Source organism: Anopheles stephensi, chromosome 3 (genome assembly GCF_013141755.1).
Source record: "Anopheles stephensi strain Indian chromosome 3, UCI_ANSTEP_V1.0, whole genome shotgun sequence".
Classification (NCBI taxonomy): Eukaryota; Metazoa; Arthropoda; class Insecta; order Diptera; family Culicidae; genus Anopheles; species Anopheles stephensi.
The window spans coordinates 48,131,569-48,150,637 of NC_050203.1; the positions used below are offsets into that span (position 1 = coordinate 48,131,569).

A 19,069-nucleotide genomic window follows, 5' to 3' on the forward strand; every position below is an offset into this window, starting at 1 on the left:
ACGTTGTAGAATTTCTATATTGGAAATGTTTACCATTTTCGCGTTGAACGATGCCACTCGGGGGCATTTAATCATTTGGTGTGTAATGCGCGATATTCCCAGCCCATGCATATGTGGCCCAGCTTGTTAAAGTGTGCCAGTGTGTTCTTCTTAAATTTGTCTTGCGGTCTTCCCTTGAGGCTAGCAAGCATTTTAAACAACAGGTTACTTCCGTGCAGAAGAAGGATCAGTGGGTTTGCTTTCGCTGATCCGTATAATTTACTTTCACCTTGATTTTCTGCCCCTGGGAGAACTGGCCGAATCGATATTATCTTGCAAAAGTGTGCGTATATGAGATCCCATATCTATCCTTTCTTTGTCCGGGGAGTGTGGCGATACGGGATTCTTTTCATCTTCCTTCGCAGCAGGAGGAGAATCATATAAACTGTAAGAGAACATTACGCCCAGCGAGAGTGTGCTCGTACGTGGAGGAATTTGTTTCACTTTTTATGATATAGATTACATTTTTCTGTCCTGCTATGCTGTACGAGCGACCGTACGCATAAGGATTGATCGGAATTTTCATGTTTACCCTAGATATACTCTCTTAGGCGTTGTTGATTTTTTCTAAGACTGTTGGTGAGTGATCTGTAAGGTAAACATTTCGCTTTAACGTATTAAGATGACGATATAAGAGGTTAGTCGTACAATCAATGAATTTTATTTATTCTTAATACTTCCAAGTCTCATGTTTATCTCCGATTTGCCGAAGAAAAGGATAAGAAACTACAAAAGTGATGTTGTACACAGCATCAAGCAACGAATGATCACGTATCATTTGAGGTTTCCGAAATTCGTACGTATAATAACGTAGAATGATTTGACGACCTCTTGCCCTTTGCTCTTGGATTCTCATGAGATGGATACCCTCTCAAGTATCCAGCAAGAGAAGCATAAGCAGATTGCGGGCGTTGTGGTCGGAAGGTAAGATGAAATCCCAGACTGGTAGAATGCAAATAAATGTGAATTTTTATTAGTAAAATATTCATGATTGCGTATAGCTTGCCTACCGGTCGTGCGCGACCGAGTGACGTAGAAACGGGAAACGTGTTCTTTCCGCGCGTTGTGTTGCCGACAAACAGCGTGGGGTTGCTGCTGCTGCTGCCAATGGGCACGATTAGGCACGAGATATCTTTTTATTAAAAGATAACAATTTTAATAAAACCAGATTTGCACACGTTTCGTGCGTCCGATTGAACCGTGATGAACGACGGTGGTTCGTGTTTGCAAAACAACACCCGTGCACTGTTTTGTTGGTTTGTTGGCGCTCGTTTAGAGCGCGCGAACGCATGTAGAGCGTGCACGTGCGAAACATAAATCGCCGTCATTGCTACACTCACTGCTGCCAAACGATACATTTATTTGATGGGCGTTGTTGTACTAAATGATCATCAGTGGCAATGAGTATCGTAATGGCGATTGTAATGCGATGTTTGATTGCGCAACCAGGAGTACTTACTTTGTATGATCCTAGGTTTTTGACGGAACAAGCCAGTTTGACGTTCCGCCCGGCAGGCACTGTAACATTTTCTATAACATCCGTAAATTCTGGTTCCTCGACGACAACTGAAAGGAGAAAGTAATGTAAAAAAGAAACGGATTAAACAAATTGTTGTTTTTATCGACTGTTGTTCATTTTATATATTTTATCCTACGCATTTGAAATCATCCTAAAAATCACTGATAACTCGCTTTAAACTAACTGTATCCTATCCTCTCACAGATGACCTGATTCTTCTCTTATAATTATCCATGAAGGAGATATTATCAACATATTGATGATATTTGTTGGAAACTCTGCTCATGTCTGTTACTTTTTTATGCTCAGTGTAAAAAGAGGTGTATGAATTGATAGGAACGAATAATCATTTCGCGGGTATTAATGTCAGTATTCTCAAGCAGATTGGTAGCTTTTAGAATACTGACTTTTTTTACTTTTTTTCTACTTTTAATACTTTTTTTTACTTGAGCTTACTACTTTTTTGAGCTTACTACTTGAGAATACTTTTTTTTCTACATTGAGCTACTTTGCGTCTATGTTCTAATCTAGATGGTCTCAGAAGTAAACACCTAACGCGATACTCAGGAATCTTTTCATGTCAAGTAAGGTGCTGGAGCGCAAAACGAGTTAGGTGCCTCTATGTTTTGTTGAAAATTTGAAGATGATGGTCATGAAAAGTCGTTTTATGGTCAAACGGAGTACCGAGGTCTTGAACACTATAGCATCTACAAAACTTTCTATCACTTATATTGTATTCATATTTCAACGGATATGTTTGAAGGGTGAAACATGTAACAGTGACATTTTGCTATCGAAAGCGTCATATTCTTCTTTCTTGGCTGTAAGGAAATTGAAAGGAAGGCCCCATTGCCATTTCTGGCTTTCTGTGCCTTGATTTTACCCGTAGCAAAGTAATCACCCTGCGTACGGGGAGGCGGTCTGTCTGGATGAGATTATAACACCGGTTCTATCGCTTGAAGACTGGTCCGCTCCAAAAAAGTGTTTTATTATCGTGTGTAACTCATTGATTAAAATAATTAACCGACGACAAGAGACGTGCATTCGTCATCAGCATTCTTGACTATTTTGTAAAACTTAATATCTTTGGCATAATGCAGCATTCGGTAGTCTTTGGTAAGCAGTGTGATGCCATTAACAAATAAAATAAAACAAAACTGGTCCTAAGTTACTACCTCAAGGAACTCCTGAGGTGCTCGCAAATATATCTGATAAGCTTGCTTTGATAAATTAGGATAAGGTCAACACCGATACCTAACTATTTAAGTTTTTAGTAGCAGGTTGCTGGTATTTTGGCCGAAAGTGGCTCCAAAATAAGTTCGTTTGAAAAGTATATTCCATTGATTTAAAGTATTCTGATGTGCTTTGATCAAGGTTGGTTGAAATGAGCCTCTTTGGTAAGAAACCATGTAGCCTGAGTCGGAGCAGTGCCAGATTTAACAAGCAATAGTTGTTAACAGCAGTAGATAATCTAGCTCTACTGATTTGTGTACTAGCTCCAACAAAGAGGAAACACTTTCAGATGAGAAAGAAAAGCATGCAAAATTTTCTTAAAAAGGTGTAAAGCTCCAAGCCTTGAAGGAATTTAATAGTATAATTGTATATTTTCACAGTAGAAATTTGAATGCTGTTGCTACGTTTCTAATTTGAATTCCATATGATGTGGCGTTGCAAAATTAGGACTCATCGGAAAGGAAGTAAGGGCGGCCTACTTAATGTTACAAAAAATATTCGAATTTAATAATGACACTTTTTTGGATTACAGTTTCGTTTTGCTCCGTCGGATATCACGCAAAAAACGCACTACTCTTGCTGCCCGATAACCTGTGCGTTTTTTTGCTGTCTCAAGTAATCTCACCAGCGACACTTTGTCGCTTGCAAAACAATTCATTTTACTTTATCGCGAACAGCTTTCTGACCCGTTTTGGAGTTCTCTCTTTTTTTGGGTTTTTAGCGCTTCTATTCCATCGTTAGTAGGTGTTGGTGGTGGCGTGTGTTTGTTGACAGAATTTTGGTGTGGCTAACCCGCACCCTTACTGTCGGATCTTACTTTCGAACTTTCGATTCCTGGGGGAGGGAGGTTCGGTTGAACGCTTGCCAACCGGGATCGCTTTACCGGCGTCTTTTGTCTTTCTGGCCGCCGTTTGGCGTTGGGCGGTTGTCGAAACCGCATTTCCGAAGATAAATGGCTACAATGGTTATCAATTTCTTGGGACCCGGTTGCAGACGGGTTTGCACGGCACGGCAAGGTAGCGCAGGCGGCGTTGGTTGGCGCCATACGCCGTCGGTACCGTTCCCGGATGACACCCCGGGTGTGGTGGCAGTTCGGTAGCAAACGGTTCAAGATCCTGTCGCCGATGGCGATACAGCATCGCGCTAGTAAAGAAAGATGGTCGACACTCCATGGTGGTGGTGTGCTTTTTTTCTGTTAGTTGGTCGCCCCCGATGGTTAAGTTTAAAAGTGCTGATGCCAGACGTACGATAGTGGAAAAACATGGTCTTTAGTGAACGCAGACACTTTTCAGCCTGGGTAAATTTGGGTGGAAAAATCCAAAAAAACTAATAGGAAAAGTGCAACCTACACTTCCGTATTTCCCGATCACGAGCACCGTACTGTACGCTACTGTGACACAGTGGCGCTGGTGATGGTGCCAAAAGTCATCCGGCTTCAATTTTCTTATCGACCGCCCTGGCCTGACGCTGCGCGAGAGCGCGAAAAAGGGACAAGTTTAAAGGAAACTGCTCCGACGTAGCGACAGTGACAATAAAATATGTACAAATAAATATTCACCCGGTGATAAACAAGTGCGAAGGTCGAAGTTGTCGCGTTTTTCACCGGCAGTGAACTGTAGTATCCGTTTTCTGTGCTACACTTTGAACTCGTTGAGAGTAAAATCGATCGAATAAGGTGGCTGCATGCATTTATATTCATTTAGTATTCGACACACGATCTTACGTTTCGTTTCAACTTGCTTGTGTGCTGTGTAACAAGTTCCGAAGATGGATCCTTTTTTAGAACACATTACAAAGGTCTTGCGATCCCAATAGGTTAGTATCTGGTAAACCTACACTTCAGGACATCAGTGACAAAGCTTGGAAGTATGACATGTTATACTAGCGGCATGTCATGGCATCGAATCGGCATGAATTGGAAGATAGTTTTAGCTTAATACAACCTTAAGAGGTATTCGACTGTTAGTTAAAGCCATTAAAACTAGATATCCCAAAGAGTCCGCATATATCCTTGAAAAATCGATGCGGTATTGCGGTAGAAGCAAAAAAACTGGCCGGTTTTGGGGAATGTTGTTGGGCGGCATTTTTGTTGTTGCCATCACGTCGACAGAAGTTCGGCTGCCGGTTGTCTAGTTCGACAAGACAGGAAACAGCTTTTCCTGCGTAATATAACAAACTTCTGTCGTCGGTCGACAGAGCTGCCTTCGGTAACATCAGTTGGTTAGCGATGGAGTTTGTCTTGGGATCATGTCGGAAGGACATCGTCGAAACGACGGTTGGATCAAACCGGGCAGCAATACGGTAAGACACACTAACCAGCACCAGTGGCTGGGAAGGAGAGGTTTTCGTTGTGTTTTTGTTCCCTCCTATCATACGTAAGTCTCAGGGCCACCAGCACGAGATGGCTTTTCCTGAAGACATTGCTAAAGACGCTCTGCTCTTGGGGGCTGCTCCTGAGGGGTTGCCTAAGGCAGGAAGAATGGTACCGAGGAGTGGTATAGCCTGTGATGAAATGTTGTACGTGCTTCGTTCGTATTGTGTCGGTGTCGATTTGCACTGATGGCAGATCGTCCTCACCGGAGGACATCCGAAAACATTCCCCGGACGTGTAGCGCCAGGAACGCTGGGAATAGCTACACCGAGTTGAAATTGAATTAACGGTGTTTTATCGCTGTTGCCAATTGATTGTTGTTGATAAACTTGACTTTTGGCTGATTTAAAATGAAATTTCATCGACAGCAGCAGTCAGCCAGTCAGTCAGTCAGTCAGTCAGCCAGTGTAGGAAAGAATAGTTGTCGAGATCCAGAGGGCCAACGTGGAATGAAAGTGTCTCCTGGGAGGGCGGGCTTGCAACTCGTTTGGCTCGTTGCGTATGCCAAAAAGTTTTCCTCAATCGTCGAATTTGGGGCCAAACTTTGGGGTGAAACTTCACCGCGAATGAATACCAATGAATGCTATCCAAATACGAGCGATTACGTGCCCTTCATTATCGTAAGAAAACGAAGAAGGTGATTGAAGCACATGGTGTAATGTGCCGATGCCGATGCCGGCAGTTGCAACCAATTTGTAATACAAGGCTCGCAAAAACATGTAGCCCACTGATGAAGGGTTTTGTTTGAGTTTTGATGTAAGTTGTTGTTTGAAGTTTTGAAAATTGGATCGCGGAGTGTTATGGTAATTTTTTACATTGTATTCACAATGTAAATGGTTAGAAGTTAACATATAAAAAACGGCAAACGAAATTCGAGAAGAAAATGTTGAGGATTCATACTGTAATTTATAATCAATTTATTAGTCAAGTTTCTCATCTCAAAAGCAACAACATTAATGACTCTCTTTCTTCATGGCCAAACGAACTCTTAGTTCATGGATCCCATTTCTGGTTTAATAGCCTTAATGCTTAGCATAGCATAGTTGGATAGTCAGTTCTCAATACAGGGAAACGATTCAGATGGGATTTGAACCTCGGTTGTACCGTGTGAACCTCTAGTACCGGACAGCCCCATTATCCAACATTAATGTTTCAAGTGTAAAAATACTACAGAAATTAAAATATCTTTCACAAAGATTACTTTGCGAAACTTCAATTGAATTCATAAAAATCTACCAATAAATTCATTTTTTTACAAACAAACTACGGACAAATCTCTGAGGGCTATTCTTCAAAAGAATTTGCAAAAAAGTTGAGCAGAAAACTCATGACGAAAGGAGGTAAAAAGTGAAACCCTGCTACCAAGCTTCTCGGCGTTTGAGCGCTAGTCCGCCCCCGGGGGAGGTGTTCGATAATTATAACCGGAAGTCCCATTTCTATTCATCAACTGAACGTTGACGTTGACGTACTAATTAACCAATTAAATCTTAATTACATAAAGCACGATAATCACGTCAATGTAGCGCGGGTGAAAGCGCGCAGAAAAATGGGAGAAAGTGGCGGTCGGGTTTCCGTTACGACGCAGCGCTTCTGTTGTCTTGATTTTCACCGATTACCCTTTCCGACCCGCAAACGGCAAGCGAACCGCAAAACGACTGACACCGACTGCTTTGGTAAGCAGGATATCCGTTCCATTTCTCCGCCCCCCCCCCCCTCCAACTCCTGTGACATGCTGGTGCTGTCGTCAGGAAGGACGCTTTATGGGTTTCTTGTGTCACAAAATGATACACCCGTGACTCGGTGGCGTCAGTGTTGAGGTTGGCCCATCGATGTAATGTTTACTGTGGCTTAGCGGATTGGCACGCTTTTCCGTGGCGGGGTGGTCGGGAAATGTCGGTGAAACGCGCGGTCTGAGGTTTGGGGCAGCAAAAACAATCTAATTGAATGTGCATAAAAAGTGGAACCTAATTCTCAGCAAGCATTTCCCATCCCGCGTTTCGTAGCAGGAAATACAGGAACTTCTGGCTCGGTTCGACGGGGCTTGTGTGTTGAGTTGGGGAATGGGATGTTTCTGAAAGGCGCCTTTACGGGCCTTTGACGGGGATGGAGGTGAGCAGCATTAAGATAAATGGTTTCCTGTTTCCGTACAAAACGATAAACAAGAAGATTAGGTGAGGCTCGTTCGGTGGTTTTTTGGTCGATCCTTGGGCAAGGTTCCCCCTGTTGAGCAGCTCGTTGAATGAGGCTTTTTGTCGTGGTCAGCTATTAGTTCGTCCGGTGGAGCTCTGGGGTTGGAGGAACAACTGTGATAAGCGTGGGAATCGCACCGGTCTGTTGATTAATTCCGATTTATACCGGTGTCGGAACAGCATCATTAAGTGTAATGGATACGGTTTGTGAAGAAACCGTTTAATGTGACTTTTTGCGGTCATTGAAAGCAAAAGTCAACTCTTGACATTTGATATGAAAGTTCAATGATTGTTTCAAGCAATGGAGCTGCATTGCAAATATTTAAAGAGGTGAAACATAATAAATTTGCAATGTTTAATTATAGCTTATCATATACCTTCATTCTTTCATCATTATTTTTCTTCAAAAGTGCAGAAGTGCTCGATATCCCTCACAGTCGAGCGCTGTTGGCTCTGCCAATCCAATACCTTGGCCTATCTGACAGATGCATGAACGTCATCACCCCATCGCAATTTCGGCCTACTACGCTTCCTCTTTCAATATGGACGATTTAAAAAGACTTTATGGGCTGGGTCGTCCGGTGTCATTTTCATGACATCATCAGCACATCTGATCCTGGCGAGTCTAATTCGCAGAACAATCCATAATGGGCATGAAATGTTGGCAAAAACAAATGTAGTCAGAATAGTTCTTTTTGCTTTCCTTATCATAAAATGCTGTATTTTTACCAGTTTTACTAATATTTGTGTGTATGTATTTATATATATTTTTTATAGTTTCCATAAACTCCGATGTCTTTAGAGGCCATACTCCTAAACAATTGAAAATTTGAATAAACATTACGTTACAGTAAGTAACATTAACTAGCCGAGTATTACCGGGATAGGGCAACTTATAGGAAGTAAATGTCTTGTTAATTGTTAATTTACTGTATTTGTCTTTAATTTGTAATTCTTTAACACATACGGTTTAGAAAATACGGCGTCAAGCCGTCATATTTAAAATAAAAATAGTTAAACATAAGCTACATAATAATTGAGTTCAAATATTCCAGCCCGCAGCTTTTCTAGTTGTGTACTAATTTTCTCATTGGTTCTACAGCACGATCAATTTTCTCTTTTTCCTATTATTTTATTCTGATAAAACAGCCTTCGTATCATCATTAAGTATAGTAAACCTAAAACGCCTGGCATGACCTAGGAAGTGGTTGAGCCAAGAAGAAGTAGAATTCAACTTTGACTAACTTTAAAATGGACGCTAAGGGACATCTAATTGATGACTTGAATGCAGTTTTAAATGGTCCTTTGGTCTCTTGAGGCAATTGAATGGTATGATGTCAAGCTTGGAGATCTTGAACAGTTTTCATGAGTCAAGAGATTCTTATTGGTAAAGTTGCTATTGTTAAAACCTGTCGTTTTACTTCTGAGTTCTGTGTCGCCTGACGCGCCAGTCGTTATCTTTCGCCTCGGCCTACGACTATTATTATCAAAGAATTTGTTTGGTTTTGTCCTAGCATAATTTTGATCTTAAAGGCTTCAATCCACCCAATAAAATACCCAATGTGCCATTTGAGATTAACTTAGAGCTAAAAAAGCTCGTTTTTGTAGCGACTCCTTCATTGTTATTCCACACATATAGAGCCGAAAATCTTTCTGCGCATCTATCTCTGGAGCTTGGCTAGTAAAAATTCGTCAGCTTTAAGCAGATTCTATGCCTCAGAGGCGTATGTGAGTTTTGGGGCTAGAAATGTTCTATAAAATCTCAGTTTATAAGGTAATGCGTCGTGATGCAATATAAACAATTAACACTGAAATATTGCTTCAAACAGCCGAATAAACAAAGGGCCGACATTTGGAAGATGGGTAAGAAAATACCGTCGAAAGCGTATGCATTTTCTTTTACCGGCTCTGCGCTCAATTTCATTTCGTTCCTTTCAGACCGTTGTACTGAATGAGATGCATTGGTCTGGCGCTGACAGAGCACACGATCGGTGCATGGCCGCACTAAAGCGTGTATATGCTAAGTTCATTCATTACTCTAAATGACTGGCTACACACAAAAGCAATACACTCGGCGTCCCGCTGACCGAGGACACAACAAATCCATCGTTGGCTATCAATTTATTGCTCCTCTATCATTGTCCTGCCTGCAGTGACGTACTATTTCATTAAAATATCCTAATGCCCGACCGGGGCCATCCGTTTGCAAGCGTTGTCCACTGGGAGGGTCTTTGGCAATCCGACCAAAACGCTCGATAGCCGGCAAAGTGTCGGAAAATCGTTGCTCCTTTGTTGACGGAGGATTCAAATTTCTTGCACCACACGGACAGTTTTTAGCTAGTTGCGGCTTGTCGAGCGACGCCATTTGAAATCAATTACCATGCACGTCGCCCGTGCCGCCTCTCGCTGGCATTTGCGTTTCCTGCCCAATGTCAAACCATCGTCAAAAACGGGTCCCCGTGGTGATGATGGCAGCGAAACACTCGGCGACTGACATTGACACTCTGTCTCTGTTGTCAGAGTTGTCGGGGAAGAGTCGGCTCACGGGGGCGCCCTCGGTTCGCACGTTGGACAAAGTTCATATTCGTTCATTAAGTTTGTCCTGGTTTTCCCGTCGGAGTCAATTTTGTCACCCGGTTTCCGCCCGGTTTGCGCGACCACCGGTTGCTATTGCAGCTTTTGATTCGCAACACTGGCGGCCGAGGACAGGCAACAAAAAAAAAAAAAACAACTGGCGGCGGGCGGTGTTTGTGCCATCGCAGCCAGACCGGCGAACGGGAAAAACAATTTACGGACGCCAAATTAAAAGCCACTCCTGTGAATGGTTTTAATCATTTAATACTCCTGGCTGTAAAATTTAATATTTTATTAAACAACCAATGCATTGTGAGACCGGCAGACTCGACGCATCGCAGACTGGGAATGCACATGAATGCTCGCGTTGATGTGACGGCGTTTTTCACTCTGTTTTACGGGTGTTATAGCGCGTTTTGCGTCGCGCGCGAGCTTATGCTGCCAGCGGCAGAAAGATAAATGGCATTGTTGGTCCAGGATAAGGCTTCGGCTGTCGGGCGCTGGACGATAATTGTTCGTTTTATGTTTGAACCATCCTTCGGCAGGGTGAGGTGAGGGTGTTTCACCTTTACAACAAATCTCTCGCGTTTGTTAAAATAATCCCACAATTTGCTCAAAAGTACTTAGTGAATTCATTCAAGTTATCAGTATATCCGGTTCATTTTTTGTTGGTTATATTTCGAAAAGAGCAATGCAAGTGATACGAATTTAACAGCTGAGGAGATTAATTTAATGCTTCAATTGTTTTTTGGTAGTCTCAGAACCCGTACATGAGCTACATTTTTTCTGTATTGTTAAAAAAAATCATAAAAAGGAACAACATGAATCAATGTAAATAAATGTAAATAAATCATATCGCGGGGTTTGTTAATTATATTTACTGTAAAAAGGGAATCTTTCACAAGTTTTACTCACGAATGATGTGAACATACAGACACTTTCATAAGGTAATATGTATAGGTACTTGGATTGACTCTCCGCAACGAAGTATAAATAAGAGTGAAAGTTTTGGCTTCTCTGTTTTTTTCTTACTCTCGTTTTCTTTTTATCTGAAACATAACCGTATTGAAAAGTATTGCGTCATGATAATTGCGATAGCATAAAACAATTGTAAGCCACATTAACCTTGGTATGAGCTATGATTTCTCATATCTTACTTCAAATGGCTCTGGGTTGGGTGTGTGGATCAGCTTGGAGAAATGTTAGTCCAAGCATAATCGCCAGCTTCCTCACGGCCCATTTCGGTTTGACATGACACCCAAAGAATTGTGTTCGGTTGTCAAATGTATCTTAAAATTACGTAGAAATAAGTATTTTTGCAATAATTCTGAAATATGAATAGTTGAAATGCAATATAGGGCGGTCTTCACTCGACAGGAACGTATAGTAAGAGTGACTCCGATCCAGCTCCGTTTAAAATAAAGTCGAGGATAGAGCTCAGTAGAGGCAGGCCAAGACTTCTTAAGGTTATAGAGCCACACAAAGAAGAAATATAAAAAATAGATACATGCGAAAATATGCAAAACACGATATTTCAATTTGATTGTACTTGCCTAGTTCATCTAAGAGATACAATATTTCGTACGAGAATATGGGCGCATCTTTAGCACTTTTCACACTGTTTTTAGGTTCCTTATTCTTCACAAGCCCAAGACTTTCTGCGTAAAATTTTCGATGCATATTCATCGCTTTAGCCACGTGCCACAATAATTTTCCTCACGAGCAGGCTAAAACAATTATTTGATTAACCCACGTACAATGCGATCTGTTTTTTCTTTCCACACATATTATTCACTTATCCGCGCTCTTCACAATGTATGGTTTACAGATTATTCATGGCACAATCCTCAACATGCCGGTATTCCTTTCATTTAGCCAGTAACGTTGAATTATGTAGTATTGTTGAAAACTCAGCAGTGAAACGATGATTCGTCTTCCATTGAAGCTCGGATACTCCGTGCCACTGTACGACCGTGAAGCGTGATGGGGTGCGAATTTAATTCAACCCATTCTCAACCGTTTTCGGGAATGGTGAAAACTCATTAGAGATTTATGCGATGTGATAATAGATAATCAAAGTTATGAGTAAAGCATATTAAACCGGTAAGCTCAACCTTTTGGCTTACCTGGTAGAAATTGCTGACAATTGCCAGGAAGCGCGGTGGAAAGTTCAGGATGGAAAACAGATGATCCAATTATGCTTATCTCGGGTGTTATATCATACGCCATTGTTTCGCCGGGTGGTATCAGGAGAGATACGCGATATTGGTCGGGGAAAATTATTCCCACTCGTGGAAGTGAGGGAAGATTAAGTCCCGCTCTGTGCCAACACATTTTGGGAAACTAGTAATAAAGAGGTACAAAGGAAATTGTAGCTTGTGCATTTCTCTTGGGGAACCAATTTATTCTGTACAAGAATTGGGAAAACAATTAATTTACAGATTTACAAATTGAATCAAATGATGATTTATTTCAAGGTAAAATAGAAGGCCCTGTCATGTCAAGTTTGTTGACATCTTATTCGCAAGGTATACATAATTTAAGTACTTGTGGTTTTTACGGTGGGGCTTCATGAACATTTTAAAAAGCCGTAGATAAAGAAAATTTTCTTGAATAGTTTACCACCACCAAATACCACCAAATTTGTGTACAATTCAACGAACAAGCAAATGTTTGCCCAATGTAATTTGCATAGTACAATGGCATTACGTTGGTAATGGCATACTCAAACACAAATGGGTTGTCTTCTGCTCACTTTTAGCCAGCTTGTAGTGATTGTGGTTAGTTGAAGATTTCAAGGAATTTACTTCATTACCATACCTACTTTATCAAAGTATTTCTTGAAAATCGAGCTCGACTTACGGGTGGGTGATTAAGTCCCGGAGGTGTAGGGGGTTTGTCGTTCGATTGCTCGGCTGTGACCACAAGCCATTGGGGTTGATTGAATCATCGTCTCATCGGTCGTTCTACAACAGTTCTCCAGTCGAGTGTCGGTCGGTCGCCGTAATGGGTAGCATGTTGCAGTGTCACAGAGAAACCGGCAGCAGCTACCGTGCATAAGTAGTAAAATCAACTCTTAGCTTTTAAGAGACCTTCAACGGGTGCAACGGATATCGTTTTACAGCAACACCACTAAACGGTACCGAATGGACGCTCTGGCACCAATGCAATGTGCTTTAAGAGAACGCCAGTCGTTTGATGGTGTTTGAGTCCAAAAGTTCACCTAAAAGAAAAACGAAACACTGCAAAACCGTAACGTTCGGGGTGGTTTAAACCCGTTCCGTTTGCACAGTTCTCAAACGCTTCGCAACAGAAGCCGCTGGACGGATCCGACCCATCCGACGAGTAGCCGAAAAAGCCACATGTTGGTGTGTCGTATTTATGTAAAACATGACCGCATAGCATCGTGATAATGCTACCGCACACCGGTTGCCGAGGGTGCCGGTGAAACGGCAGAAGTCTAGTACGTGTCCTTTTCGACACGGGATTTCAGTGGTACCCGGCCCCGGTGGTCGTGATGCTGCTGCTGAACCTGCATCAAAGGACGCAACGTGCAGGCGAACACGTCATCATCGATTGAGCGAACGCAACGTATGTGTGTTACCCCGAAGCGGTATGGATTTTGTTTGCATTTCTCGTGGAACCTCTGGTGTGAGGATAATATCCAAGGACGTACGGCCTACGGTCGCTGTCGGATGTCTGCCGATGTTGTAGTCTACGGCAAGAAAAATGATTTGAGAGTACCGTGTGTGCAAGCACGTGTGTGTGTGCAAAATCTTCAATACGATACGTGGTCGATGTACGCCACACTGGTTACACTTTTTTGACCGCATCCCGACACTGCGGCCCTCGGGTTGGGAAGGGTCGAAGGAGAAGGTAAGGCGTTATCGTCGGCTGTGCCTGATGACTTTTCCATCGACATAACGATTGCAAGAATCGCAGTCGTTTGGGTCAGCTGATGGCATGAGCGAATGCTTATGATTGACGAAGCGTGCTGGGATCGGATGGCGTTGCGTGAGAGGATAATTTCAAAAAAAGGAGAACCCGTCTACGGACCGGGTATCGACCGTCATGCAAGAGGCCATCATGCGTAGCAACCCGGCTGATGCTATATTGACCGGCACATCTGATTATTATCTATTGTGACAAGTGGCCACGTAGCGATGTCCTTTCGGTTCGGGTTACTCGCTTGTGCATGCCGTGGATGTGCGTTTTTGTTGCTGGTTTGGTTTATCGTACTACATGGTTATGCTGGGTTGTCCAAACGTCGGTAGCTATTAAGGGAAAGGAAACAGCTGGTTCTGATGGTGTATGGGCGAACGTTGCTTTTAAATAGGTTTACTTTGCGTATCTGGTCTAGTAATAGACCGCTTAAAATCGGTCGCAATATTTAAGATTGAGCGCAGTTTAAGTTTACCAATAGTACAGTTTAAGTTTAATACATTTTTGAAAATAGAAAATACTTCAAGTCCAGCAACTATTAGAATAAACAAGAATTTTTACATGCTTTTGTTTTAATGTAACATTTTTTTAAATTCTTATATTTTTAAGACAAATAGATTGAAGTAATAAAATTGAATAAATTAAGTAAAAAATTTGATAAAATAAAATATAAATAAAATAAATGATAAAGTATAATATTCGTGTTTAATGAAATAATAAATGAGTGAATTAAAATAAGTTAAATAAGTAAAAAATCCGTAAAATAAATATTTTTTCCTTATACCATACACTCTGGGCTCTTGAAACGACCACGTCATGGAGTTACTAGCTTGCTTCGAGATTTTTATCCATTTTAAACTTCTATCTATCGTCTTTTCATCGGCAGCAGTACCGATGTTTACGCATCTTCACGCATGAATAGTGAATTAAATGAGCGTCACGGTTAAACAGTCATCTCGCAGCATAATTATGTAGTAATTATAATGCGAGCGATAATTTCGGTTGCTTCACAAGCGTAGGTACAAATTAATGTAGATTACATTCGAAATGGTCCACAAATGCGTCGGCATCATCATCGACTCTGCCACACTGACTGTCACGGGTGTCTTCGAGTGACAGTAGCAGCAGTTTGTATGAATATCAAATGAGCTTCCCGCTCGGGGTACCGGGACCGCCTTTTCGGGTTTTTATCCGGGCCCGGTCTACCGTCGGTGAGCGGCCGTCTGCTCCCAGCAGAATAATTACAATTTTGTTACCGTTCCGGGGCATGTTCCGGAAAAGCGTCTCGCCGTAGGGAAGGAAAGTTGTCGAAAATTACAACACTCGTGCCCGCTTCCGGGCTGACTTACCGTTAGTTGCAGGTGCTGTCCCTGTTTTGCTGGTTGTGTTAGAAGAGACCCCCGACGTTGCTAGAAGCATGAGGAAGAGGGCCTCGAGTGTTTGTAGGCCGCTCATCAGCTGTTCAGTGGTAGTGCCCTTCTCATAGCACGATGCTATCGATCGCACCTCGAGCCGGTTGTTCCGGCAGTGTCGCTTAACTGCTTGCTCACTGATTTGCGGCTTCGCCGTTGGCCGGCCTTTAAGTATTACTTTTGCTCTTTGCTTTACTGGCTTGAATTTGCACCGCAACTACTTGAGTGGGGAGGGAGAATTTTTAACCTTGCACTGAAAACATACCGAGACACTTTCAATCAACCGCCCAGCCGGAGCTGTACTTCCGGGCGAAATTAGCACGCTAGGACTTAGGCGCACACTTTGACAGCTGGAAGTTTGGGGCAGGAGTGGAATTAGTATCTTGACAACTTGACGGCACAGCAGCACAACGGAATGTCAAAAAAAGTTAATTTTTATCCAATCGATGTTCATTAGCATGGCAGACTTCTTATTAAACTAATAATTTATGTTGAAACGTCAACATACAATGGCAGTATTGTTGTGTGAAAACCTTAGGAACTTTCACTCTTTCATATTTTCATTGTTAACGCATTATTTCTATTATGTTCTTGATGTGTTCAATGTAATACACTTAATCGAAAAATATTGTTTTGAAAAACCTATCTATGACTGATAAGCATTGCATTGATAATTGATTGCTAAGAATTCAACAAAACTGTTGATTTGATGTGTGTTCACTTTTCATGAACATCCTTATTATCGGTGTTATTATTATTTTGTTATTTAAGCAGGATAGCCTGACCTTGCTGTCATTATTTATTAATTATAAATAAAGATTATTTATTGTTTTCAATTAACAGTTTTTGGCTAAATGAGAGTTTTTAAAGAGTTTTAAGTGGTGGTTCAGATTTTTTGGGATTTAAAATGATGCTTAATGTATCATCGTTACGACTCTTAACAACAATGCAACCATGCAGGAAAGGAAGTTATTGAACGAATTCGAAAATTGGTCACAAACGGAAGGAAAAAAATGATTATAGGAAATGTTAAGACTGTATTTATGTGTATTTGAAAAATCATCAAAACAAATTGAATATATGTCTTTATACAACCAAAACAATAGTCAATTTCACCACTGTTTATAGTAAAGCATTCGTAAACAGTTTCACCAGCTTGTTACAATTTGATATCGAGACATAAAAAAATAAAAAATCGAAAAAAATAGAAAAAAATCAATTATCACTAACTGCACTAACACCGTGGTTCCGTACGTCACCGCGATATTCCACAATGATACGCATAATTTTTGGTGTAATTTATTTCAATTTACTGTCACATGTCGTGTGAGGTGAAAAAATAAAGAATTAATTGCACGGCTTGATTATGTGTGGCGCCGTCCACCACGTTTTTCCCTGTAGCCTGTCAACATGGCCGCAAACCACCGGCCCCAAACCGAAACGGCGCAATTAGGTTTTACAACAAATTTTACACATATACACACGCTCACATGCACACATACACACATTCCGCCTCCGCCACGCACATTCATTTCCGGGTGCGCATTTCCGTTCGCGCAGTCCGCTTGTGCTGCGAATTCGTTCGAGCTCGCTCGTATTCGTAGATTAATTAGTTCAGATGCAACTTGGCATCCCAACCCCCACGGTCAATGTTGACGTGTGGCCGTTAGCTGTTGTCGGTTGGCGTGTTGCGGTCTGTGTTGCTAACGTACCGGACCGTGTATCGTTTACTTTTTGGCTTCGATCGGTTATGATGAGGTTTTTGGGGTTTTGTAAGGGTTAACACGCTTCGCGCGTACTGCTGAATGCTCGAGCAAAGAATGCTCTACACTGCATAGTGTTAGAATCGTTAGTTTCACACACTCACGCTCACGCTAATACCAACAAACATTCACACAGATACACACATTTGAAAACTGTAGAAGAATGGGCAAATATTTTCCCAACACCAGCCATTAGCACAAATCCAGATCCATCGTTACCGTAAAACCGCCTCACTGAGGTATACCCGTGCGCACGTGTTAAATATTTGCTAAAAAACTTAATTAATTACAACCGACATCACCACCACCGCCACCACCGATGTTTTTGCACCACAGCGCGCGATCGATTATGATGAAATGGTATCCGGTTTCGATTTAGGTGGTTAGGGGCGAGCGCGAACTAGGTGCGAAGGATATGTTTTTATAATATTGTGACAGCCTTTTCACCACACTTTAACATTGGGCCCTAAACGGACGAGGACCCCTCGTTAGGGAAAGAAGTGCAAGTAATGTGATACGATGCCAGCAATAAGTAAAGGTGCGTCGAGGCTGATGAGCTTGTTGGGGTAATTAGATTGATCTATTTTAAAAGAAAGCAATTTTCACACTTCCGATGTGTAGAGAAATCTGCCAAATAATGGTTCCTTGCGCTAGCGCTGATAAATCATCTGTTTGCGTGATTTCGATTTCGGGTGCGTCCGACGCCGACAAGCAACGAACCCTGATAACCGTTATGACGAGGCAAGCAGGACTTCCGGACAGCGCCAAACGATTTGCCGAACTATCGCTGTGTGAATCCTGTTGAGTACTGAACACGCCAAACCAAGTCACCAGCAGTTGAACGCTGGCACCATCTGCTAGCGCGCTACGCTAGCTGAATGCACTGCATCCTTGCAGTGGGCGCGCACCAAAGGGGTGGAGGTGTGCAAAAGCGCCACTGGCCGTATTTCCCGCTGAAGTCGTATGCAGCCGGGAGGAAATTTATGCCACGGAGCAGATTTTCCCCTTTGTCGATGGGGGGAAAAACACGCTCGGCCAACGTTCGCAACCCTGTTGGTGGGGATGAATTTGGCGCAGTGGGGGTTACGGGCACGACCGGATCCGAGCGCTCTGTCAATTCCCCTCCGTGTCGATCGGCAAGTGTTCGGTAAGGTTCGTTGGCAGTCGGGACTTGAATGACAGTACTGATGCCGTCCGTTGATGATGACGATGATAACGACGGCAGTGATGATGGTTTTGCCGAAAATGATAAGGATTGCCCGCCGTTGGTTGTTGAGCTGTTGGAAGGTTCGGATCTTGGCGTTCGTTAGAAGGATAAGTTGTTTACTAGCGAGTGGATCTTCGTCAAGAGCGAATCGTTGGTCTTTAGAGAGGCACGTTGAAGATGAGTCGAATGTTTCGAAGGTGATCATATTTATGATATGAGTAATTGGGCTGCTTAACAATCGTCTTTTTTATGCTAGATTGTTCATGCAGGGCCTTGTGCAATAAGAACCTTTATTGATGAATATAATCTGAAGTTTGGTGTAAAGTGTTTTCTGCATCAATCACTTTGGATGGCAGTTATTCAGTACCCATTTTATCAACAGTTTTACTTTAAAAATCTTTAAAAATATTAAAGGCATTTTATGTACACAAAAATAGCGGAGATCGGGGCAAGTGAGCCACAAAGCAATATTTCAGTAAAAAATTAATTAGGCCACAAAGTGAGTATACGGACTTTTATACCGGTATAGTGTATTGAAGTTCAGGTATAATAGTCCATTTTTGTTGGTTTTATCATCTTTTATAGCTGGGCAGCAATACTACGTCGCTCATATTGTTATATTATTATTGATATTTTTTATCAATCAGTCAAATCAAATAAGATTTAAAACACATTGAAACAAATATCGAAAAAGAATGTGTTACACAGCAAAGCTGCAAGACTAAAAATCATCAATACGTGAAGTCAATCACAAAAAAAAAATCACGGAAAAATCTTAGTTTTAAAATAAACTAATTTGGCTAGCGTGCCTACCAATTTT

At 41.9% G+C, this 19,069-nt stretch overlaps 1 protein-coding gene across 7 annotated transcripts in view; it reads right to left on the minus strand.

Annotated features, from left to right (window-relative positions):
- The window catches only part of LOC118513461 (lachesin-like), a 59,214-nt gene extending 41,314 nt beyond the window's left edge, over positions 1–17,900 (minus strand). Inside the window, exons 1-3 of one of the 7 annotated variants that reach the window (XM_036059229.1) lie at positions 17,763–17,900; positions 15,217–15,629; positions 1,499–1,605 (exon numbers count right to left, since the gene is read on the minus strand). In XM_036059229.1, the coding sequence (XP_035915122.1) occupies positions 1,499–1,605; positions 15,217–15,322 (213 nt within the window). In that variant the 5' untranslated portion in view covers positions 15,323–15,629; positions 17,763–17,900. Of the gene's footprint in view, positions 1–1,498; positions 1,606–15,216; positions 15,670–17,261; positions 17,277–17,650; positions 17,669–17,762 lie in introns of those variants that run through there. The other 6 variants (XM_036059237.1, XM_036059235.1, XM_036059230.1 and 3 more) reach the window with 6 other exon arrangements.
- Between the last annotated feature and the right edge of the window lie 1,169 nt (positions 17,901–19,069).